Raw genomic sequence first — 25,631 nt, 5'->3', positions numbered from 1 at the left:
TTTGACACATAAAGGACCTCATACAATCCAAATGCAAACACATACATTTGTCAATATCAGTACGATTATATAGCAGGGATCAACCATACTTTTCGAACGTCAGCAGCATATATTTATATGAAACAACTGTCCATTAAACAAGCACGTTAACTAGCCAAATAAGACAGAAAAATGAGACAAAAAATCTTAAAGGATTTTTAAAATTGACAACCGCTGTATTTTTCATGTTGCTTTATTAACTTGAGTGTACTGACGCTTGAAACATGTATCAAGGATACAGCAGCCAGCCGGAGAATGAATTCCTGGCAAGATTATCTTCATTTAACACTGTACACCCGTTTCCAGCTGAGCGGCGCACAAACACATGCGAACCCGCGCGTACGTACAGCACCACAACGGCTGTACCAACTGCCGTATCATCAGTGTCGTTGTCAGCTATGGTTGCACCACGCGATACTCCGTCCACTACCAGCTCAGCAGCATACCAATCGTGATGGTCTGCAATCGACCACGTGAAGACGTACACTCCGCTCACTGGTGGGTCGAATATTCCGTCGCGAGTTGAATAACCATTGCCTGTTCGAGCGATTAAGTGGACATTCAGTATGTGTGTATATGGTGTTGCAGATTTATTTAAATTGAAATTTTTACTTCTCTAATATATAGTACCCTGTTGATGAAATGGTCATTAAATATATTGCAGTCAGAAATGTAAGATACCTACAATATATATTTACAGTAAGTGCAATACATATTTGTGATTAGCTTTAGTGCAAGCAAATCCTATCCCGTGTATCATACCGTCATTGAGCAAGACCTGCTCGTAAACGAAAGTCTGCATGTTCTGAATACACTTGTTGCCACTCTGATAAGCATGAAAAGCCACCGACTGGACGTGTTGTCCTTAAATATACAAAACATTATCTGCATGATACAAAACCTTGTAGACATTAAAACATTTCATATACTTGTACTAATTTAAACCATAAATAAAATATTAAGCTTACTTTTGACCCGAAGTTCGTTTTCATTTGTTGTTGCCTTACACATCTCGTGCAGTAGTGCATTCTCCTGTCTCAACATTTCTAATTCATGTCTTGTTTCGTGCATGATATCATTCATTTTTTCTAATTCCTGTCGCATTAACTCAGTTTCGTTTCTAATGATTGCCTGCATACGCTCTTCAAAAGAAATATCTCTCAATTCGGCTGTCGCGTCCTCTGCCACCACAAACAGCAAAGCACTTAGGAGCATCATTTGTTTCATTTCTAGCGACCTCGCTTCGTTTATAATTGCTTTACAAACTCAATAGTCGTTTCTATGTGTTCAAGTCACATCTTCTTCTATATGGTAGATAAGGATAGGCATCCAAAAATTGCATCTGTGACAACAACGACCATCAAGAAGAGATAACAGAATACACATGCGGGTCTATATTTGATTATCATTGGTGACTGTCGCCCGTTACACATAATGAAGCTTATTTAAAATTCAATGCACACTACCGATGTATATCGGTTCTTCTTACATAAATAAGTTATCAAAATCTTAATAAACAGTAAGGTGGATGATATCAATTAACGAAATGCATGGACGTTCCAGTGTTTGTCGACATATTCGTAACATTCCACGCGTTCTATCGCATTATTTTGTTTAATTCATTTTTAGCTCGGCTGTTTGCGGAGAAAACCCGAGGTATTGTCATTGCCAGAGCGTCGTGTCGTCCGCCGGCGTCGTGCTAAAACCTTGACATTTTGCTCTACAATCAAAGTGCTTCCACAACTTTGAAACTTCATATGTAGATGCACCTTGATGAGTTCTACAGGCCACACCCATTTTTGGGTCACTAGGTCAAAGGTCAAGGTCACTTTGACCTCTTCAAAAAAATTCTGACAAGCTTTCATTTATTCAAAACTGAACCCGCAGGCGAGCGTTGGCACCCGTTATGCGGTGCTCTTGTTTTTGACGATGCTGGAACAGCGTCGTCTAAGGTTTGATAACCAGTAGAACAATTCTTCACAATCGCGACCTACGTAAAAGACCGAGCCAGTCCGATTGAGATAACTCGATTTTTCAGTTACTTCCCTTGGCATTCGCCACTGCGTAGGAGATTGCTCGTTGATTTTCATTGATAACATTCTCCTAGCAGAATTGTCGTTCGTGTTGATAACGGTAAATATTAATAGAACAGCATATCTTGGGGAAACAGATTCAATAAGTGTATCAGAACGTTAATTTCAAATTAGTAATTTTAAATCCATTTTATTTTTATGGACCAATGAATCAACTATATATTTTCTCTAGTTTGTTTGATATTTGTTCTCGATTTTGTAAATAAATTGCGAATAAAAACATGTAAAATTAACTTTTTACGTGATCACAAAACTAAAGAATGCGAACAATTTCGAACCTGCAAATTGTAAACGCTGCACTGCTATGATATATGTAGATAAAACAACATTTCAAAGCGTAATTGTCCGTCCCGCTAGCGCAGAGGTAAGGACGTTCGCTTTTTCACCTTTACGACACCGGTTCGATTCCCGCTCCCGGCGCAATATTATATTTTGTCTGTTTTGTGGTCACCATTCCGGACAGGTGTTTTTTTCCGGATAATCTCATCCCCCCCAGCAGCATTTGACCATATAAAAAATTAAAAAGTATTTCAGTACAAAACAAATAGCTGGAAATTGCAGCTATCATTCAAAATTCGTCCCAACTGTCGTCAATCTAATCTTATTAGGTAGGAGTGCTAGACACACTCCGGGTCCCAACATTATGCAGCCTCAGCGCGGAGGTAACTCATAACCTTGGAAAAACACAAATACACACACTGGGTGCAGCCTAGGCGCGTATAGACTCAAACAAGGCAACAAACTCAAGTGCGGGCATAATCATTTAAAATTTACATATTGAATACGATATTCTAACAGAAATTACACAACCACCTTAGTGTACATACCATGTTTGATATTTCGTTTGATTGTTAGATTTCAGCATGTACATGTATAAGGTCATTTTGCTATTAGTTAACTTATCCATATGTTCGTGGGCGAACTCGGATAGTCAAGTGCTCATACGAATGAGCTCACATGGTCCGGCTATGTGCTCATACCTACTTTCGAGAATCATCATGAAGGTATTGCCATACTTAATGAACAAGAATGTGACCCGCCTCCCAGTTTCGCTCAATGCGTCAAGTTACCCACGGGTACTACTCCCCCGTACCCCTAAACTTTTTTTCGTACCAAAAATGTTACGTACGCAATTTTTTTTCCTACCATTTTTTTTGTCGTACCCAAATTTTTTATCGTACCCAAATGTTCGTATCAAAATACACAATTGTGGTGATATAGATAAACTTAAATTGATGTTTAATATCCATCCTCTTCAAAAGCATCGTCACACCAGTACTGCCAGTACTTTGATTTTAATTTCGCTGTTTATGTCATTTAAATAATAAATTGATTTCCGTTAACATTATTAAAGGCTGATTTGTAAATAAGGATATTTGTTTAAAGATATAGATACACTTTCTTTGATTTGTGTTTTAAATGTATACATGGGTGAACCCATTGATAATTTCATCAATTCAGTTGTTCCCTTCGAGATGAAAGGGATTAGCGTGTCTTCCCGTCAATCATTCCGACCGTCCTTTCGTCGGTCTCATTTTGTGTCCGCTCTATTACTCTTAATTAGATTTTGAACATCACACGTACATATTGACATAATATGAGGCGGTTTGTCGCGGACGAGACATGATACCTTCATGGTCAGATGCTTTTTAGTAAGTCTTTTACCCAGTTATTTCTGGATGGACAAAAGTTTAGGCAGCAATTCTCACATTCTTGAGATCATGCTTCGCGGACAAGATCCACGACAATACCTCTAACGTCAATGTCACACGTACCCATCAATCTTATTAACAACAACTGGCGTTTTATGAATGTTTGAATTTATGCCGTTTTCTTACTTCATTGTTACTTTCTCTTAACTTGTATGAAAAAATAAACTGTAAATAACTGAAACTGGTCATTTAACTTAAATTATTTCCGAAATACGGTATCCAATGTACCAATCATGAAACAATTACATGTGTGTGTAAATGCGTTTACGCAATTAAGGCAAATAATGACTTTGCTGTTTCAGTCATTATTGTTATAGTGAGACCTACTTCTATAATACTGTAGAGTATATATATACATATAATATGCGTTGTGATACACGTACAGTTGCTAATAAGATTTAAGGTCACCAGAGAAACCGATACACATCGGTCTGGTGTGATGAACAGAAATAAAGGTAGTCGTAAACTTGATTTTCACATCCGAAGTAGCAACAAGCATTGATAATAATGTAGTGTATCTGACGCCTTGTTATATATGTTGAAATGTCTTTTTGTTCCTCTTTTATAGTAGCGGTCCCTGGAGCATCCAATCTATATGCGTGGTTTCGTCTGATTTCCAAGATGATTGAGATGTTTCTGTATTTTTAATCGTTGTAATGTGCTCATACAAAGTGGATGTCTGTGCCTTAATAAAATTGGGTTTCTCCGAATGGTTTCAATTTTTATTATAATATCTTAATTTCTATATGTCCACGAATGTTGTCCTTCTTAATGTGTTTCTTTTCGTTTTGAATCAAGTCCGTTACCGCCTTGGCGGAGATAAACCGCTGTTTAAGCACAAACAGCCAAAACTGACCAAATGTTCACTTGAGAATAACGGCCAAAGGTCAGTTTGGATTCCCCCTGACGAAAATCACTCTGTATTACACTCGAAAATAACGGTCAATCGTCCATAACGGCCAACAGCCAGTATATTCCACTCCGAAAGTAATGTTTGAACTGAAAAGAACGGGCAAGCGTCAGTCGTTTCGAGTTACAATTATACTATCGTTGATAAAGTCATTGATTTAGTATTTAGTGCAATATGAAATTAAATCAATTAATAAGATATTATTCTGTATCATTTAATCTAAGTTAATTATTCTATTATGCTTAGTAATCGGCAACGAGCCTTTTTTACTGTATGCAAACGACTGGGTGGGGAAACGACGTGGCAATACTAGTAACTGACCAACCATCTAAAAATTGTGATCCGAAAACAACGGTCACATGTGGACAACGGTCACTTTGGCCATTTCCCTTGACTGATCGGTGTTCTCAGTTTTTACTATCTATTTTTGTATATCGTTTTCGGTTTGTTTTGGTTGATTCAACTCTCTTAATTAGAATAACTCAACTTTTTCTCTTTTCGTTTATATGAACACAAACATCACATTAAAACTTGTTTTTGTGTACACTGGGCACATGCACAAAATTCATAATGATGTTTTTTGTAATGTTATGTAGGCTTTAACAAAAATAAATAATACTGCCCTTTTGTCTGCATGTCTATCATTGTTGTCGCTATTAAAAAGCTTTGTACACTTTGATTACACTCAATATAATTTCCATAACTAAACTGACTATATCTTTAGGGGCCTTTCTTACACTTTTTGTAACTCTATGTTGAGTTGTCGATCATGTTTCGGAATATTTGATAATGTTTTTTTTTAATTAACCATTGACTACTTGTACAAAAATATGATTTACATACCCTCAGTTAATTCCTATATTTTCCTCATGTTATGTTTTCAACATATTGAATCAATCTTCAATACAGTACACTCATTTCAATATAATTGTCACGAGCATAAACTGGACATATGATTCACCTTCTTTATCGATAGTGTCAAGGTGGCTTTTACTCTTTACGGAGTTTTGTTGAATGATGTGAAGCGGTATTTCAAACATCCAGTGGTAAAATAATAAAAAACTAATTAAAGCTGTATATAGTTAGAATATAACCTTGTAAGTATTTCGTCAAAATACATACATATTTCTTGAAAACATGTTTGTGGTGTTATATTTTGTTCTATTTAACAATATGAAACATTTCAAAGCTCATGGTGCCGGAGGATAAATCAGCAATCTTGATAACGAATTCCTTTTTGAATGAGCGAAGTTAACTTTTTACAGCCGCATCCCATTGATCAGCTCAAGAAAACACGAGAACCAGCCTAAACATGGACAACCACGATGGCTGTTCCAACAGCAACGTCTTGGCTGTCGTTGGCTGCTATAGTTGCCCCATTTAACAGACATTTGACGATCGACTCGAAGGCATACCATACCGATCGAAAAAGTTCGCTGATCAATTATTTTAGTTTGAATAGGCCGACCTTGATAACATTGTTGACATAGTATGCATGCAAAGGAGACCCTGCGTTTAAGGCCGGTTGGGCATAGTTAAAAATATATTTAATTTATTTACAATTACTTTACTTATGATGGATTTATTTCAATATGTGTTAGTAGGTTACATACTGATCTAGCATAGTATTTCATTTTGGGCTAGTCCCGTCAATGAGGCTGTTGCTTTAAAGAGAAACCTTTTAATAATTTAGTTTGGACGTAGTTAATTTTGCTGTAATTTTGTGTGAATGTAGCGAACATGTACGCCTTGTCGGGGTTTGCATTTAGGACGAGTAGGATCAACGTCAGTGTTATTAAAAATAAAACCGTAGACATATAAATAAATTGTCTTATGCGTAATACATAACTTGACTTTGTTTTGAAGTTTTTAGCTTTAAGCTTGTGTGCACATAACAAACATGCACACTTAGCCTGGGATTGCATTGGGACAGTCAGGTCAAAAGTAAAGGTCACTGTTTCTAAAATGTATTTGAATTAATTTTTGATGGAGGTTTTGCTGTAAAATGTATATGCGGATATTTTATATGAAGACATTCTGCGATTGAGAAATGATATAAATTTAAATGAATTATTTGGACAATCGTTGAAATCCACTTTACTAACGTACTACAATTGTTCATGTTTAATTTTTCATATAACTAACTATTTTATATAATCACCATCAAATATGTCTCGAAAATGACTTTATTAAGTGACTGACAGAAAAAAAATCGTACTTCCAAAGCGGAAGAATAGTCGACCTTTGGGACAGATATTGGTATAAGATACGAGAGTAAGTTTTCTCCCAAGGTGATAAAAGGAGGTAACACATGTCGTCCACTGTGCTTTGATTTTGTTTCTGTGAATGATATAGACATTGAACATTGCATGTGATATCATGGTTCTGTAATATAAAGCAGCCATCCTGAGAATGAATTCGTCGCCGAACCAGGTTTGTTAAGTACGTTACAACCGCCTCCACCCGATCGGCGCACAAAGACATGCGAACCCGCCTGTACATGGACCACCACAACGGCCGTTCCAACAGCGATGTCTTGGCTGTCGTTGTCTGCTATTGTGGCCCCACGTGACATCCCATTAACGACTAATTCTGCGGCGTACCAATCGTGGAAATCCGCAACCGACCACGTGAACACATACACACCGGTCACTGGTGCGTCGAATATGCCGTCGTTCGCTGAATATCCATTTCCTGTATAATTCACAGAACTACTTATATAAATCATCACATCATATGATGACGAGTATACATGAATGTAAAACTTTAGACGTACCACAATTAGATCAAGATTAGAAAAATCTAATAATCATAAAAGCAACAAAACATCGCGAGAAAACATTTTGCTGCCAAAAATAACAATTCCACATGTAAGTGAAGATAAACTTAACATTTCACTATGCCAACAATATAAATCGATTTATAATGTACTTTTATCTACTTTCGCGAACACTAACCGTCATTGATAAGGACATTGTCGTACACAAATGTTTGAAGGTCGTGGATGCACTTGTCACTATTTTGATAAGCATGGAAAGCCACCGCCTCGATTGGTTGTCCTAAATATAATGTAAGGAAACTCCACACTGAATGAAAGATATCATTTTTATAAGCGTCAGTTTAGATTCAATGCACATGTTTCAGAAACAGCATACAAATTAAACACTTACGCTTCTTTCTGGATTTGATGGTATCCTTTTGATTCATTCCAATGTATTCCACGACTGACAAAAGATGATGTTGACGTTTTTCGTTTTCGGCTTTGGTTGTGTGAAATCTCTCGTTTAAAAGAGCATTCTCTTGTTTAAGCGTATCCAAGTCTTGACGTAAGACTGCAGTCTCTTTCCTGGTGTCCTCATTCAGCTTTTCTAATTCTTGCAGCAACGGTTCTGTGTATTTCCTTACTGCAGCGTCTATTTCGATTTTAATTGCGTGTTCATTTTCAATACGATCTGTGAGCGTATCGGATCTTGATTCTACTGAATTTCCTGCCGCCACAATGCCAAACAGTAGCGTTACCAATGGTATTTCAGACAACATGTTTTATACAGCCGTATCTTGGGAATGTTCCCTTACAAACCAGACAACTAGTTTATGTAGACATCTTTCACTTCGCATACTGGGGCGAGGTGATAAGTGTGACCTTCGCGGAGCGATATCGTGTACTAATTTGTACACATCTTTTATTGTGTGGAGCAAATATTCGCACCTTATCACGAATTCAGACATGGCTATGACCCAAATAATCAAAGATAAAAAATAAAAACAACAAATGCACACGAAATGTTAAAAATCATATAATAGTTACACATTTATCATACGTATTGTTTGATATCGATTGAATTTAGCAGTAAAATTTTATGTTAACACTCTGAATTATAGTAATAAGCTTCAGTTTTCTGAGCGTGAGTTCTAGGTATTGTAAAGGCATTAGACGAAATAAATGGACATATTTCCATCTTTTGGACACTTTTTACTGAAATTGAGAGGAGAAAAGCTTGTGCTGGATCACACAAAATACAACTTTGTTTCCTACACGCATGCCCCAACATCAATGGTCACGAAACCGCCCATCGGGATCATTTATTCTGGTTCCTTCTTTACCATCCCCGAGGACAGCCGGTCGATGCCGGGTAAAACTATTGATTACTGCCGTTGCCGGGTAAAACTATTGATTACTGCTAACCTGCTTTTCCGCCCGGTTGTTTCGATTTACGCACAAGCGTCCATAGACACGATGCAACACTTGGTTGGACAAGCATATACACAATAAATCAAATGACGGTTTGGAAGTAACACATACTGAAATACGCACACATAGCGCATTTGCTATTTTAATGTTCATAACGTTTACTTTCACCCATTTAAGCCATTTTTATCCTCTTGTTTAATACCTATTGTTGCCATCGTATTGTTTCTGTCAGGGCAGCATGAAGGGTATTTTTGAAAGTTTCAATGAGCGACTGTCGAAATTTGCGAAGCGGTTAGGCATCATATATGTCCTTGAACGGAAGGTCACAGAATTTGAGCAGGAGCTCAAAAAGGTCTGGTTAGCTCTCGATGAACGTGCCAAATGAAACAATCGGATTTTTACCGGGATCGAGGAGGATAACTTACAGGGTAATGAGTCTCAGGTCGTAACCGAACGTAAATTGAGGGGGCACCTCTCAGAAAAGCTCAAGATTCCCAAGGAAACGGTGGAAGGACTGCGATTTGAGCGTGTACACCGTACCCCCTCACAACCAGTACGCGGTAAGGTTCGATCTGTTGTTGCAAAGTTTGCGTTTTTCAAAGACCGAGAGCTAGTTAGGCGCCAGTGGCCCGAGCTTAAGGGCACGAGTTTCCATGTTTTTGAACAGTTCCCTCCGGAAGTCCAGGAAAAGCGTCGTCGCCTCATTTTAAAAATGAAGGAAGCAAAGCGGGAGGGTAAACGCGCTTGGGTGGCGTAAGCCACGCTGTTTATTCATGGGCATCCGGTGCAGCAGTAGGGGTTCGCGGGAGATGATTTGCCTGTGCTATCGTGGAACATTCAAGGTTTGACGCAGGCTAAAAAGGAGAGTGAGGACTTTGACTAAATATGATATTTGCTTTTTGTACGAATTATGGTGTAAATCGGACTCTGATGTAGTCCTAAATGGTTACGTTGTACATAATTTTTCAAGACAATTCCAGAACAAAAATGCCAAACGAAATAGTGGTTGTTTGTTATTATTATACAGAGATTATTTAGAAGATGGTATTGAAATTATTAGAAATTATCATGATGCTATAGTTTGGATAAGATTAGATCATGATTTTTTAGCATTGAGCAAGACCTTTTTTTATGCGGAGTTTATATTTGGTGCGAGAGTTCGCCAGTCTATAATTTCTTAAATGTAGATTTGTTTCAAATTTTAGAAAAAGATATATCGGATTATGAAAGTAAAGGAGCCATTTATATATGTGGAGATTTCAATAGCCGTGTTGGCCAAAGAAGTGATTTTATTTTACATGATTGTTATAATGTATGTATTGATGATATTGATTACAGTCCTGACCTCACTTTGAGCAGGGCCTCATAGGATCAAAGGCATAAACATCATGGGGTTAAGTTGCTAAATCTGTGTAAAGCAATCGGTTTACGTATTGTTAATGGCCGGCTCGGAAATTGAACTCAGTATACATTTTTGTCCAACAACGGTTGCTCAGTTATCGACTATTTGCTGACCGTTGATAGTAATTTTTCACAAGTTTTATTCTTTTTTGTTGGTGATTTTAATGAATCATGCCCCAATAATCTTTACATTAAGCTGCAGTCATAATAGGCTGGTAAACACTAGTCATAAAGAAAATAAATGTAAATGGAATGACAATTTTAGGGATCAATTTCGGTCAGGTATTATTGGTAATCTGACAAAGTTTAATTCCATAGTAAATAATGTTAACTGCGAAAGCAGAGAATCTGTTAATACTATGATTAATGATTTTACTAATACTATACAAAGTGTAGCCGATCCACTATTTTGTAAAACCGGCTATTTTAAAAATGACTTTAGTTTTAATGTAAATAAACATGAGGAAAATAAGTGGTTTGATAGCGAATGCAAAGAAGCACATGTTTGCTATTAGAAGCCCTGAAATTATTTAACATACATAGGACGAATACTTGCAGAATTAATTTGTGTAAACGAAAAGATGAGTATAAAAATATTGTTACCAAAAAAGCGTATATACTACAAAAATAAAATGCGTGAACTTGAGCAGATGAAAAAATGCAGACCTAATTATTTTAGAAACATTTTAAATCACAATCATGTAAAAAGTCTAGAGATATTTCTTTGGATGATTTCCTCAAATATTTCGAAAATATAAGTACTGACATGTTCAACAGTAGCAATAAGGAATCTGAAGCTTCTAATGTTTATAATGATTTTAATTTGCCTAATGATGTATAATCAGAACTTGATAGAGAGATCAGCATTGACGAAATTGTGAATGCCGTACAATTTTCGAAACGCAGTAAATCCTGTGACAAAGACACTTTGTTAAACGAATATTTTCTGGAAAGTATTAATATTTTATCGGCTCATATGTGTGACATGTTTAACGCAATTCTTAATTCAGGTACTTTTCCAGATGCGTGGTCAGAAGGAATAATTATACCAATTCATAAAAAGGGTTCAAAAATGACGTCAATAACTAACGAGGCATTACTCTAGTAAGTTGTTTATTCAAAATATTTACAACAATATTAAATAAGCGTATCGAGAACGTCTGTAATGACAATAACATTATTTCTGACTCACAATTCGGATTTCAGAAAGGGCGATCTTCTATTGATGCGGCGTTTATTCTCATGTCTTTAATTCAACATTATTTGTATAAAAACAAGCGCTTGTATGTTATTTTAGTCGATATGATGAAATGCTTCGATTCTATTTATAGAAATGTGGCTTAAATTGTACATTCTTAGGATTGTACGCGATATGTATAGTAAAATAAAATCGTGCATAAAACATTGTTCCTCATATTCTGATTTCTTTTCATATACAGTAGGGCTTCGTCAAGGGCAGGTTATATCACCTCTGTTATTTTCTATATTTGTGGAGGACCTAGAGTTGTTTCTACAACATGACATAGAATCTTTTCTACAACATGACATAGAATCTAGCTTACAAATCGACGATATTGTGCTTTTACTTCTTCTTTTTGCCGATGACATGGCTATTGTTGGTAAATCACCGAGTGAAATTCAGACTCAATTGGATAATTTATACGAGTATAGCAAAACTTGGGGGTTACAAGTAAACACAGACAAAACAAGGATTATGGTTTTTCGTAAGAGACGTGGACTGTTGCGCTCCGAAAAATTGACATACAACGGTGTACTGTCTTAATCGGTTAAAAGAGTAACATTCTCAATGCGTTTTCTTGTATCTTTATTTTTTCCAGTGAAAACAGTGACGACGCAGCGTCCGGTGAAATGGCTACGTGAAAACGTTGAAAACGATTGACTGAAATAAACAAAACAATCTTTCAGTCCTAGAAATACTCAATAATGCAATACATGTACCACGTACATGTTCAAGTATATTGGATACGTGACAATGTAATTAATAAATGAAAAAACATTATTTGTTTGGTTTTAATTTTAATTTTTTGCTGCTTACTAAACAATCACAAAGTTCCTTGAATAAATTGCCTTTTGTATAAGGGAGGCAAATACCGCCAGCATTGTCACATTTCCAAACATCGATTATCTATCTTGATTAAAGTCAACCATATATATTTTTCTTTCAATAATCCAATGTGGTGACTATTCACTAGTATCGTTTCAAAGAGACGACTCTAGAAAGTGACACAACATGTGACTTTTTGTATTAAAGAAAGCATTAAATATACAATGTAAAGAAATCATTATATGTAGCAAATGATAAAACAAGGGCTTTGCACATTTTCTTACCAATGTCAAATTATACATATTTGCATATAAAACAGCTTTAAAATGCGATTTAAATCAACAATCCCAACTACCGTTTATTAGCACTTATTTATACCTAAATTCGCATGTTTTCCCTAAGAACAATTTGCCACTGAACAAAGGGAGATAAGCCAATATCTTTCATTATTGAATTTCTACTATTAAACGTAAAAACAGTAATTTAGCTACTTAAATTTGCAAAGAATTCTATGTATATGTTTATCAAATTTGTATTATACCATCTGTTCGAAATGACAAGCGTCTATTAAATGAAATGGACTAAACGATCATTGTTCGTACACGTGTAGGCCATGCCTTAGCAAAACAATCACACAATATACTATTTTACCATGCGAATCAGATGCTGACAGCCTTTATAATGTTAGCGAATCAATTTACGGGTAAGTAACGCACTCTATGGGTACTTACAGAATTTGATTAGCTCCTTTAAGACAGCACAGGACGGTAAAAACATTGATTACATTTCTAGAAAAAATGTCGATTCTTTCCAATGTTATTGGTACTCTGTTTGTTAACCGGGAACCAAATTTCTACTGGTGCCGCTTCCAATCAGATTCCAAGAAATATTCGTGGGATGCAAACGCCACTTGTACCTTCGTAGCTATTACAGGCGCACCAGGTAATTTTGGCGCTTACATACCAGCCCCCAATTTTGAGATAAAGCAAGTTATATCAAAATTTACTTAATGAGACAAAATTACAAAGTGTTTAATTAACTAAATTTAACCCGATATTCCTTTAAACTGTCAACACTGAATTGCAACTCAAATACAAATGAACACATAAAAATAAACGCTATGTACATAAACCAACATCAAACTAGTCATTTACAACCACAACTTGATGAAAATGTACAGTACTATGGCTGTCTTCTTTCTTTGTGTCTCCATGGTGAGATGAAGTCTCTGATTGAAGCGAATCGAACTTGTTTAACGCTATTCACAACTCAAACTAGATTGGTGCAACAATTAGTCTTTAGCCAAGTTGCCAAGGACTAATAAAACAATAAATTATACAAAGAAAGCATTTTGGTTTATAATTACTTTGAAATTCTTTAACTCTAATCTTAATTTAATTAAAAACATTTACACCAGTCCACTCTGAGCTTCCACTATTATCACTTTTCGCGTCATTTCGCTAAAATTGTATTCTTTATTCTGCTTCTAAGATAACACATAGCTTGTCTATTGGCCGTGTTAACTTATTCGTTGCCGTTTTCACTTTGACCTGACGAACAGCACCCGAGCGGTCGGGCAAAGTTTCTTCTATTATCCCCATTGGCCATGAGTTTCTGGGTGCCGTGCTGTCAACGTCTCCAACTTGCAAGTTTCTTCTTCTCTCATGCCATTTCTGACGTTCCTGCAACAGGGGTAGATACTCGCGAATCCAGCGCTGCCAGAACAGGTTCGCCATATACTGAACCTGCCGCCAGCGTCTTCTGCAGTAATTGTCATTTTTGCAGAAGAGTCCAAGTGGTAATTTCGGGTTACGTTTCAACAGCAATAGGTGATTAGGTGTCAGAGCTTCCAGGTCGTCAAACCTGTCAGAAACTCTTGAAATAGGTCTATCGTTTAGAATTGCTTCTATCTCACACAATAATGTTTGTAGCCCTTCGTCGTCTAAGACGTGCTCCCTGATTGTACTGTTCATAGCAGACCTTATAGATCGTATCAAACGTTCCAACGCGCCTCCATGATGCGAGCCTGCAGGTGGATTGAATTTCCAGTCTATGTTTCTGGTCAGCATAGCGTCACTTATCTGGTTATAGTTCCACTCCTGTACTGCCTGACGCAGTTCACACTCTGCACCCACAAAGTTTGTACAGTTATCAGATCGCATGACTTTCACTTGACCGCGACGGGCAATAAAGCGACGCAAAGCGTTTATAAAAGAGTCTGTATCTAGTGAGTAAGCGACTTCGATGTGTACGGCGCGGCTTGCGAGACATGTAAATATGGCACCATAAAGTTTAACACGACTGCGTTTCAATTTGACCTCGAAAGGTCCAAAATAGTTTATGCCTACTCTAGTAAACGGTGGTTCATTCGGAGTTATTCGATCTTCTGGTAAATCAGCCATTTTCTATTCACCTACACGCGATTTGCACTTGCGACATGTAACACATTTTCTGAGCAGTTTTCTAATTGCCGATGGCGCGTTAACTACCCAATATTGTTGTCGTAGTGTGGCTAACATGTGGTTTCTACCGGCATGCATGAGATCTTCGTGAACTTGACGCAAAACTAATGTCGTAAAATGATGTCCCTTTGGAAGGATGGTCGGATGCTTCTGTTCTGCGGGCATGCTTGATTTGTTGAGGCGTCCACCAACCCGCAAAACATTGTTTTCTAAAGTTGGGTCCAGCTTTCTGATGTAGCTGTCTCTTTTCACATGAGAATGATCCCTTTTAAGATCTTCTATCTCCTTACTGAAAGTCTGTCTTTGCACATAGGAGACAACAGCGATCTCAGCTTTCTTTAAATCACTATGTGTGATTTTGTTGAGGTTTTCGTCCTTCAGTGTAGGAGAAATTTTCCTACCAGCACGTCTGCGCAACTCGTCTCTTATCTTCAGAATCCAGACGATGCAATTTGTACCAGGAAGAGTGATGATTTATCAGTTGCTCGATACAGTATGAACGTGATCTATCAGCGACAGAGCCCACGTCACTACTTTCTTGCTTTGTTTCGGTACAAATCGCTACTATGGTCTTAGCTTCTGGATCATCTGCATCGATCCTTCCAACGTCCTCCGGCGTAGAAGGCCATTTGTCTTCATTCTGAAGCAGAAATGATGGCGCTTCAATCCATCCATTTTTCCACTGTCTTTGGTCAACAGGCAAACCTCTGGAGGCTACGTCTGCCGGGCTCAGTTTTGTATTGACGTAGCGCCATTCATAAGGTTTAAACCCCTCATGGATAATGCTTAAACGATTTGCCACAAATGTATGGAACCTTGATGTGAAGTGTCTTATATATCTCAGCACTGACATACTGTCTGTCCAGAATGTTGTTTTGTTGATATCAATATCCAGCTCGCGTTTCAACATTTTGTCTGGTCGCATTGCCACTGTTGCTGCAGTTAACTCTAACCTAGGAATTGTTACCTATTTCAGTGGCGCAACGCGTGATTTGCCCATAACAAATGCGCAATGTACATCTCCGCTTAAATTGACCATAGCGTCAGCGAAATGATGCAGCTCTGATGAGGACACTTTTCCAAATCCTGAAGGTATGAAGCATCTGTCTACCTCAAAGTTATGCAGTTCGTTTATTTCTTGAATCCAACGACACCATTTTTTGTCGTATTTTTCTGGAATTGGTTCATCCCAAGAAATTTGAAGCTGACAAAGTTGTTGTAACAATGATTTTGCGTTGAGGATCATAGGTGCTAGGAACCCTAGGAGATCGTAGATGCTGCTGACTGTGGACAAAATTCCTCTACGTGTATGTGGATGATCTTTAACGTCGACAGTGAAGCTGAAAACATCTGAGTCTGGGTTCCAGCTCACGCCTAGAGTTATCTCTAAGGGCAACTGGTCAGAGTCAAGGTCGAGGTTCTTTACCTCGGCTGCCCTTTCTTGTACTGGAATGGACTGCATAACGCTTCTGCTGTTGCTAACCCATTTCGATATGTGGAACCCTCCTCCTTTGACAGCGTTTTTTTTTCTCACCTGTTTGGGAAGTCCTGTCCCCTAGAAATTGGGAATTTTTGAGTCGCGAAATCCTTCAAATTGGGAATTTTCGCGTCGTGAAATCCATCAAATTGGGAAATATCAAAAATCATACAAATACATCAACTGGAATCTATTTTATGTAGTAAACAATGCTTTTATACACTATCAATGGCATTCTGGGATAGGGTAGATCATAAGTCTGTATAACAAATACCAGTTTATTTAAAAAAAAATTAAGAACTGGTTTTCCAGATAGAATTAATGGGTATTGCCGCAATATAACTGAAAATTGTTTAAAATGGCATAAAGCTCAATTGAACAATTACTTTGTGTGGCAATTTGAGATAACTTGTCTACATTTAAAGGACCAGCAGGTGACCATTGTTATAATGGAAAACAGAAATTTAGGTGGCTAAATTTATGCTTGGCTGATTTCGTTTTGTTCACTTTTTTCAAGTAGTATTTTGAATTGTGACTCATTTTCTGGCTATTTATATAAAAACCACGATGCGAGTGTGCACAATCGTCGGAAGTAGTTGACTTTTTAACTTCGCCGCGAGTATTTGAAGAGTAAAACGAGACTTCGGATTTCCATTTTTGGGCTTGTTTCCTACATAAAGACGTCGCTACGAATAAAACCAAAACCCGGGAAAATATTTTGTCAAAGTCGGCATTTCAAAATATCTATCATTCTTTTCGGATAAGGGTTTTATTTTGTATATTGAAGCTGTATTTAACGAGAACGTTCAATAAACAACTGTCACGAACATGTGAAACATTGTTATCGAAGTGTACAAAACAAGGTCAATTTTACTACTATTGCCTTATTTGGTTGACTGTTTCCCCGCCAGCATTCAATAATGCCGCATTATGTATGCCGGCCGGGGAACAGTCAACTTGGTAACCAGGTGGCTCCACCTATCAGAAGTTGCGTCGGCCTAATTCTAAAAGAACAACAACAACAACCGTTTCCTTTTCATACTTGTTTACTAACTTCTGAAGTCGTTTTGAGACAAAAAAGATAGTCTATTTGGGATTTTCGAATCGATACGATGCCGTTTTTATATAAACTATTTGGGATAAGACCGTTTTCTAAATTGGGAAGGGTCCGTCGGCGATTTTGGGACCAGGTCCGGTCCCGATTGGGAACAGGGCCGTTTACCGGACCCGTTCAAAGAAGGAAAAAAAACGCTATTTGAGGACCGCTTGCAAATCTTTAACCAGTGATATCGCCTGATCTTCTGTTTTTACGGATTTCAGGCAATCGTCCACATACATGTTCCTCAGCACAGTGTTAACAACCTCATCATTGAACTTTCCTCTCGCTTCTTCCGCGGTTTGCCGCAGAGCATAATTGGCACAGCTTGGAGATGATGTCGATCCAAACAAATGCACGACCATTTGAAACTCCACTGGTTTTTGCACTTGTGTCGACCTCTGGCCACCAAAGGAACCTCTGGAAATTTCTGTCGCTAGGGGACACATGGACTTGGTAAAACATACTTTCTATGTCCCCCATAACTGCGACTTCATCCTGTCTAGATCTGGTTAAGGTGCCGACTAGTGTATTCGTCAAGTTTGGTCCTTGCAAGAGCTGGTCATTCAGGGATGTCCCTCCGTAACGTGCAGCGCAGTCAAACACTACTCGGATTTTGTTTTTCTTTGGGTGGAATACACCATGGTGAGGCAGGTACCAGACCTTACCATCTTCAGGCTTGTCGTCCGGTGAAACCCTAAGAGCGTACCACTTTTCAATGACCTTGTTCATGAAATCGTTGTACGCTTCTCGAAATCGTGCATCTTTATCAAAGCGCTTTAACAGCATGGTCAGCCTGTGCTCTGCTTGTTTTTTGTTGTTTGGCATAGCTACACATTGGTGTTTAAATTCCATAAACTGACAATCTTCTTTTGAATTTTCGAGTTTGTCGTCAATACTTCTTTCGGGAAAGTCTTTATTGAAGTGGTCTCTAACCTGCTCTTCTTATGACGCAGATCCTTTGATGAAGTGTGCCTGTGCGAAACTTTATGTGTCTTCTCCAGAGACTTCTAGTGGTCCGTTTACAACCCAACCGAAGATGGTCTTTATTGCGAAAGAACCACCGTCTTTACTAGCAATAATGTCCCATGGTTCCATTGCCTTGGGTACGTTTACCCCTATTGATAGGTCCACTTCACTGTCCATCCTTTCGAGCTCTAGGTCTCTCAGGTGAGGCCATCAGGTGACATCTTCCTCACTTGGGACATCTGCTCTTGATAATGGCAGAGACGGCTGAGTAAATACCGGTGGGAGCTCTATTGTGTGCTCTTCATCCAGGGAGCTGATCTCCAAGCCCCTTACCTCTCTAGTGGTTTGTTTCTGCTTGTTTCCGAGAGTAGTTAGGTTCAGAATGGTCTTCTTTCCCTCGATTCCAAGTAAATGCATTACTCGGTCTGAACAAAACGTGGCAGTGCTACCCGAATCCAAGAAGGCGTATGTCTCTACAAACTTGTCGCTGCTTTTAGCCTTTACTCTTACTGGCACGATTGGCAATACGGTGCCAGCCCCCGTACGCGCTGCATAAATTTGACCTGTTTATGCAGCCAATGTTGCATTGGCTTCATTTGAGTTAACTACTTCCATACGTGGCTGTACGTGAAGGATGGTGGGATGTAGCCTTTTGCAAATGTTACATGTTAGTTTCCCTTTACATTCATGTTTCCTATGGCCCGTTTTAAGGCAGCTGAAGCACAAACTCTTTGTTTTAAAAAAAGTGTATCTGTCTTTAAGAAGATTAAAAGTGATATTTTTACAGTCACACTTTTTGTTCATACACAAGGTTTCGCCATCTGTCGTGTAGATAGAAAGGCAATTTTTGTACAATTGCTCTTAAATTTTCGGAGTATTCTAGTACTCTCCCTGCGTCAACAACCGCGAACTGGCATTCTCGAAGAAATATGGCAAATTCATCAAGTGCCTTTGGATTGTCTGCCTTGATGATGGGCCAATCGAGCGCCTTTTTGATATACGTCTGGGCGATGACGTCAGCGTCGCCATATCTCTCTTCGAACTCTTGGAAGGCTGCCTTGTAATCAGTTTCCGTTTTCAAATTAGAATATCCTGTTACAATTGTGTGTGCTTCTCCTGTAGTAAATTGAAGCAGATAATTGAGCCTCTCGTCGTAGGAATCTGTGTTGTTGCTGACTCTTGATTTAAATTGTCTTTTAAATCTTGTGTACTCAGACGCTGAGCCAGAGAATTTATTTATTTTCGCACGTGGCTTACTAAGTTCACGCGCCACACTTATTCCAAACGATTCTTGAGTTTTGTCAATTTTTACATCTGGAATTTGTGGTTTTGTTTCAAAGGCACTATCCTCTAGAATACTTTTTTCCAAGTCAGCCAAAATTCGTGATTTAGCGTCACTAACATTAATCTCAGTTTGTATTTCAAGTTCTTCTTCTTTCAGTTTCAGGCGCAGTTTTTCTTCTGCTATGGTCCTTTTCTGTTTAAGGGCTTTTTGCCTTGCGAGTAACTCTGCCTTTCTCTGGTCTTCTTTGACCCTTTCAATTGATACGCAGCTTGAAACATCTGTCTTGACACTGCTACGCACAGATTTTCCATCGCTTTTGGTGCCTGTGCGGCCCTGTGATTGTTCCATGAACCACTGCTCTACAGCACGCTTCATAGTCAAGAAGTCCACAGATTGCCTTCCCGCTTCAGGGTTTGGTTCATATTTTAGAGTGTCACTTAGGCTGGTTGAAAGATTGTTCAAATTATTAATTAAATGCCTTCTTTCTTTGCCTCTGACATCTAGTTCGTACGTTAGGCCCTTTTCGGTCAACGTTCTTTGACGAGGTTCTGGATCGTCATCAGCTCGAGACATGGCGTAGAAATGTAAAGTGAATTTTTAAATGAAATTCAAATTCTTCAATTAATGTACTGTCTTAATCGGTTAAAAGAGTAACTTCTCAATGCGTTTTCTTGTATCTTTATTTTTTCCAGTGAAAACAGTGACGACGCAGCGTCCGGTGAAATGGCTACGTGAAAACGTTGAAAACGATGAAAACGATTGACTGAAATAAACAAAACAATCTTTCAGTCCTAGAAATACTCAATAATGCAATACATGTACCACGTACATGTTCAAGTATATTGGATATGTGACAATGTAATTAATAAATGAAAAAACAATATTTGTTTGGTTTTAATTTCAATCTGTTGCTGCTTACTAAACAATCACAAAGTTCCTTGAATAAATTGCCTTTTGTATAAGGGAGGCAAATACCGCCAGCATTGTCACATTTCCAAACATCGATTATCTATCTTGATTAAAGTCAACCATATATATTTTTCTTTCAATAATCCAATGTAGTGACTATTCACTAGAATCGTTTCAAAGAGACGACTCTAGAAAGTGACACAACATGTGACTCTTTGTATTAAAGAAAGCATTAAATATACAATGTAAAGAAATCATTATATGTAGCAAATGATAAAACAAGGGCTTTGCACATTTTCTTACCAATGTAAAATTATACATATTTGCATATAAAACTGCTTTAAATGCGAATTAAATCAACAATACCAACTACCGTTTATTAGCACTTATTTATACCTAAATGTGCATGTTTTCCCTAAGAACAATTTGCCACTGAACAAAGGGAGATAAGCCAATATCTTTCATTATTGAATTTCTACTATTAAACGTAAAAACAGTAATTTAGCTACTTGAATTTGTAAAGAATTCTATGTATATGTTTATCAAATTTGTATAATACCATCTGTTCGCAATGACAAGCGTCTATTAAATGAAATGGACTAAACGATAATTGTTCGTACACGTGTAGGCCATGCCTTAGCAAACCAATCACACAATATACTATTTTACCATGCGAATCAGAAGCTGACAGCCGTTATAATGTTAGCGAATCAATTTACGGGTAAGTAACGCACTCTAGGTGGGTACTTACAGAATTTGATTAGCTCCTTTAAGACAGCACAGGACGGTAAAAACATTGATTACATTTCTAGAAAAAAATGTCGATTCTTTCCAATGTTATTGGTACTCTCTATTTGTTAACCGGGAACCAAATTTATACTGGTTCCGCTTCCAATCAGATTCCAAGAAATATTCGTGGGATGCAAACGCCTATTGTACCTTCGTACCTTTTACAGGCGCACCAGGTAATTTTGGCGCTTACAAACGGCATACCAATAGAAGCTGTAGATAACTTCTATTACCTTGGGCTGGTATTTAAATACACAGGAAACTTTAATCTAAATCAAGAGCATTTAGCTGGAAAGGCCCTTAAAGCGAAGAATTTTTTACTACGCAAATGTAAAATGTATGACCTTAAACCAAAAGTTCTATGTCAATTATTTGACGCATTCGTTGGGTCTATTTTAAGTTATGGGTCAGAGATATGGGGCAATACAAAAAGTAAAGAAATTGAAAGGATACACTTTAAGTTATGTAAGCATTTATTAAATGTCCCCACAAATACATGCACTGCCGCAGTCTATGGAGAACTGGGTAGATACCCTCTGTTTATAAATCGCTACGTTCGCATTTTAAATTATTGGCTCAAGATTATTTCGACTGATAATATTATCTTGAAGCGTATATATTCACAGGCTGTAACCGATTGTGACGATGTTAACCGAAATTGGATACACAATGTAAAAAATATGCTTAACGAATACGGACTTACTTTCTTATTTGATAATGCACAGTATTTAGATGTAAATTCATGTGCATGTACCTTTAAATATAGGGAAATAAATAACTTTAAACAAGAATGGTCTTGTTCAATTGAAAGTAGCTCTGTGCTCGATATGTATAGGCAGTTAAAATCTACATTAGAATATGAAACATATTTAAATGAAGTCCCTAGAAGCCTAAGATATTATTTTTGTAGATTGAGAATGTCTGCCAATCCTTTACTAATCCAGACTGGGGAACACATTAATAAACCTAGAAATGAAAGATATTGCTTGTACTGTTTAAATAACTTGATATAGAAGACGAACACCACTTTTTATGTACATGTCTTTGCTTTTCCGATTTAAGAAAAAGGTATATAAATAAAAAGTATCGTATACGACCATCAGGGTTTAAATATATACAGTTATTGAAAAGTGTAAATAGAACTCAACTTATCAAATTATCTTCATTGATAAAAGAAGCATTAGGTGTACGTTCTGCCTTTTATAATACATTGTGTAATTGTTCATCTCCACTGCCTATTGGCAGACTCTAATTAACTATTGTTACATGGATAATACTTACTTCTTTCTTTCTGTTTATAAACTGTATGTTATATTTAATAACCATTGATGTCATGCATTTCTTATACACCATTGTTTAAATGAAATGTTGTTAGTGTGTATAACTCACGTTGTCACTTTGCAAACTATTTCTTGTGTTATAGACGATGTACCGTGTACAAGTCTGAATAAACTATCTATCTACCACACGTTTGTAATGTCGTTGACCATTAACACTTGAGTAAGGCCTAGGTCACTTTAACTGTCACTTTAACTGCAATTAAGTGCAATTACTTCACAGCCTGCCGAAAGGCCGACAGACTAATTGTTTTTACCAACAACATTCCAAAATGCATTGAGTTATATTTTTGCGTATATAAACCGTCGCAAATTTGCAGAATGTTGTTCTATCCTTGAACTCCAACAGTCATTATCATTGCTAACTTGAAAATATAATCGATTGAACTTTGCATTTCAAACTACAAAATGTACATGTACAGTTTAGTATTCCGGTACGTGATTTACGCATGTTCAGATGGAAAACCCTGGTCTTGATTGGACGTCAATTGCATAACTTTAAATAGCAACATTACCGGATGTTTACTCGACAGTTTAGAAAAATGATAACCGCATGTGTTCATGCAATTCTGTAACACTTTAAACGTCATGTTAAGCATTTGAATAGCAACTTTATTCGTGCCTCGTAAATTAAAACGCGTATATATCAGGTAATAGATAGGGTAGTAGAGAGTATCATGCAACACGGCGACGGCTTTAGTTAGACCACTTAGCGGGTATTAAGATGTTAAAAACAAGGTCAATTTTCGTCTCGTTTTTTCTTTGAAAACGCCTAATCGGATATCTCGAACTCTCGTTATCTCGATATTTTTTCTTGTTCCCGCCGACTTCGAGTAAACGAGAGAAGACTGTATTTTATTTTCCTTTGCCATGCTTTCTTTATGTCTGTTGGAAATTGTACAATTGTCACAAAACTGAAGCGATAATGTGCAAGACGCGGTTTGAAATTCGAAACGGTTGTCATTCTTCAGAAGACTGCGTACTTAACATATTTGGCTGATTCGGTAAAGAAAAATTCACATTTTTTTTCCCTAGATTATTTTTATACACCATAATAAAACTTGTGTACGTTGAACACATTTAATGAAATTCACAAAATTGCTCAATACCGGTAACTCAAATATTAGATTACCACAAACAAACTTAAAAACGTGAAAGGAAACCGATATTCGTGTGTTATATTGTGCTTCGTCCTCCCATACTTATTTGTGGTTCTATTTGGTCTAATTGTAACATGTGTTTTAACTATAGTTTTTTTGCCGATTCAGCCATAGTTCAGTCAGCAAGGCGCTGATCTGCAAATAAAACAACAGAGCTCGTGAAATGTATCCCATTTTGAGAAAACAATGATGTATATTTGAATTATATGTATTGACTTTGTTATGTGTGCATTTTTACACCACAGTCTGTTTGTCTGCAGTTGCACAATGATACGGTGCTTATCAGGTTTACACACGTACAGTTATAAGTAGGTTGAAAAATTCGTCTACGCTAAAAACTAACCGTACTACTCTCTATGCGAACTAAAGTATTGTTTTTAATAAGTGCTTGTTCAACGTGCACTTTGACAGAATAGAAGATGAAAAAGTTCAGTTTTCTACTATAAAAAGATTTTTATCGACACCACATCATTTATCGTTTTATTGGACAATATGGGAGCTTGACATATTTCTCAAGGATACAACAGCCAGCCTGAGAATGAATTTCTGGCAAGATCATCTCGATTCAGCACTTGACAACCTGCTCCATTTGAGCGGCGTACAAAGATATGCGCACCGGCGCGTACATACAGGACCGCAATTGCTGTACTAACTGCTATAGCGTCATCATTGTTGTCAGCTATGGTAACTCCTCGCGATACTCCGTCCACTACCAGCTCAGTGGCATACCAGTCATGATTCTTTACAACCGTCCATGTGAAAACGTACACTCCGCCGACAGGTGGTTCGAATATGCCGTCAAAAGCTTTGTATCCGTTTCCTGTAAGACGATAAAGACTACATAAATCCACTTTGTAAATGATATCTCAGCTTAATGTATATATGGATATTTTCTTTACTCCACGAAGTAGATTGCGACATAATTTGAACACACACACATACACACGCACGCACGCACGCACGCTAGTACGCATATATAATATATATATTAAGCAGTTAAACTATGAGAGATCTTAATGTATATTTGAAGAGTGAGATCCACCAATAAATATCTGTAATACGCTTTGTTGCCGTAATATCCCATCCCGTGTCATACCGTTATTTAACAGGACATGTTCGTACACAAACGCCTGCATGTCATGGATGCACTTCTCGCCACTCTGATAAGCATGGAAGGCCACCGACTGGGTATGTTGTCCTATATGAAATCATTAACATTAGCTGCATGTAAAAATAACATAAAAGTTAAAATGCCAAGGGTATTACTTCAAGTACTCATTTAATACATCATTAAAAAGCTTACTTTTGACATGTAGTTCTTTTTCTGTTGTTTGTGCATTGTACATCCTGTGCAATAACATATTCTCCTGTCTGAGCATTTCCAATTCCTTTCGTAAAACTTCAATTTCGTTTCTTGTGACCTCGCTTGCTTCATGTATGAAAGCATTCCATTGTGTTTCCAATTCCTTTCGCACAACCTCAGTTTCTTTTTTTATTATAGCCTGCACGCGCTCTTCTAAAGCTTCACATCTCGGTCCAGCGATAGTGTCAGCGGCAACTCCACAGAGTACTACACTGACACATAGTATTGACATCATGTCTGAGAATTCGCTTTGTTTGTAGTCGCTCTACAATTTGCAGTCGAATTATGTAGTATCATTTAAGGATCGTTATCTGTTGGCTAAGAGAAGCTTTCAAACATGGTATCTGTGCTAGTACTTGTATATGCAAATGA

General features: G+C 37.5%; 3 protein-coding genes across 6 annotated transcripts; all 3 read right to left on the bottom strand.

Annotated features, from left to right (window-relative positions):
* Positions 1–216: 216 nt before the first annotated feature.
* On the bottom strand, positions 217–1,397 carry LOC127858579 (complement C1q-like protein 4). Of its 2 annotated transcripts, XM_052395783.1 has the most exons (3): positions 1,008–1,392; positions 802–903; positions 217–576 (listed from the first exon to the last, which is right to left on the bottom strand). In XM_052395783.1, the coding sequence occupies exons 1-3, from the start codon at positions 1,264–1,266 to the stop codon at positions 269–271; spliced, it is 669 nt and encodes a 222-aa protein (XP_052251743.1). In that variant the 5' UTR covers positions 1,267–1,392; the 3' UTR covers positions 217–268. The 2 variants fall into 2 exon arrangements, with proteins under 2 accessions (XP_052251743.1, XP_052251744.1); XM_052395784.1 differs by lacking the exon at positions 802–903 and having other exon boundaries at positions 1,008–1,397.
* Positions 1,398–7,071: 5,674 nt separating this feature from the next.
* Positions 7,072–8,404, bottom strand: LOC127857902 (uncharacterized). Its single transcript, XM_052394629.1, has 3 exons — positions 7,925–8,404; positions 7,712–7,813; positions 7,072–7,448 (listed from the first exon to the last, which is right to left on the bottom strand). The coding sequence occupies exons 1-3, from the start codon at positions 8,292–8,294 to the stop codon at positions 7,132–7,134; spliced, it is 789 nt and encodes a 262-aa protein (XP_052250589.1). The 5' UTR covers positions 8,295–8,404; the 3' UTR covers positions 7,072–7,131.
* An 11,959-nt stretch (positions 8,405–20,363) lies between these two features.
* On the bottom strand, positions 20,364–25,631 carry LOC127858335 (complement C1q-like protein 4). 3 transcript variants are annotated; one of them, XM_052395390.1, is made up of 4 exons: positions 25,200–25,630; positions 24,993–25,094; positions 24,550–24,716; positions 20,364–20,464 (listed from the first exon to the last, which is right to left on the bottom strand). In XM_052395390.1, the coding sequence occupies exons 1-4, from the start codon at positions 25,492–25,494 to the stop codon at positions 20,429–20,431; spliced, it is 600 nt and encodes a 199-aa protein (XP_052251350.1). In that variant the 5' UTR covers positions 25,495–25,630; the 3' UTR covers positions 20,364–20,428. The 3 variants fall into 3 exon arrangements, with proteins under 3 accessions (XP_052251350.1, XP_052251348.1, XP_052251347.1); XM_052395388.1 differs by lacking the exon at positions 20,364–20,464 and adding an exon at positions 23,854–24,031; XM_052395387.1 differs by lacking the exon at positions 20,364–20,464 and having other exon boundaries at positions 24,364–24,716; positions 25,200–25,631.

Source organism: Dreissena polymorpha, chromosome 14, assembly GCF_020536995.1.
Source record: "Dreissena polymorpha isolate Duluth1 chromosome 14, UMN_Dpol_1.0, whole genome shotgun sequence".
Taxonomy (NCBI): domain Eukaryota; kingdom Metazoa; phylum Mollusca; class Bivalvia; order Myida; family Dreissenidae; genus Dreissena; species Dreissena polymorpha.
Note: the sequence above shows the minus strand (reverse complement) of the source record. Positions and strands in the feature narration are given on the sequence as shown.

Bases quoted from the DNA above. Each gene is read 5' to 3' on its own strand.
- LOC127857902 (XM_052394629.1), bottom strand. From the start codon at position 8,294: ATGTTGTCTGAAATACCATTGGTAACGCTACTGTTTGGCATTGTGGCG. The intron at 7,814-7,924 runs GTAAGTGTTTAA...CATTATATTTAG, and splicing joins CATCAAATCCAGAAAGAAGC to GACAACCAATCGAGGCGGTG. The intron at 7,449-7,711 runs GTTAGTGTTCGC...TGAATTATACAG, and splicing joins CAATGTCCTTATCAATGACG to GAAATGGATATTCAGCGAAC.
- LOC127858335 (XM_052395387.1), bottom strand. From the start codon at position 25,494: ATGATGTCAATACTATGTGTCAGTGTAGTACTCTGTGGAGTTGCCGCT. The intron at 25,095-25,199 runs GTAAGCTTTTTA...GATTTCATATAG, and splicing joins AAAAGAACTACATGTCAAAA to GACAACATACCCAGTCGGTG. The intron at 24,717-24,992 runs GTATGACACGGG...ATCGTCTTACAG, and splicing joins ACATGTCCTGTTAAATAACG to GAAACGGATACAAAGCTTTT.
- LOC127858579 (XM_052395783.1), bottom strand. From the start codon at position 1,266: ATGAAACAAATGATGCTCCTAAGTGCTTTGCTGTTTGTGGTGGCAGAG. The intron at 904-1,007 runs GTAAGCTTAATA...TGTATATTTAAG, and splicing joins AAACGAACTTCGGGTCAAAA to GACAACACGTCCAGTCGGTG. The intron at 577-801 runs GTATGATACACG...TCGCTCGAACAG, and splicing joins GCAGGTCTTGCTCAATGACG to GCAATGGTTATTCAACTCGC.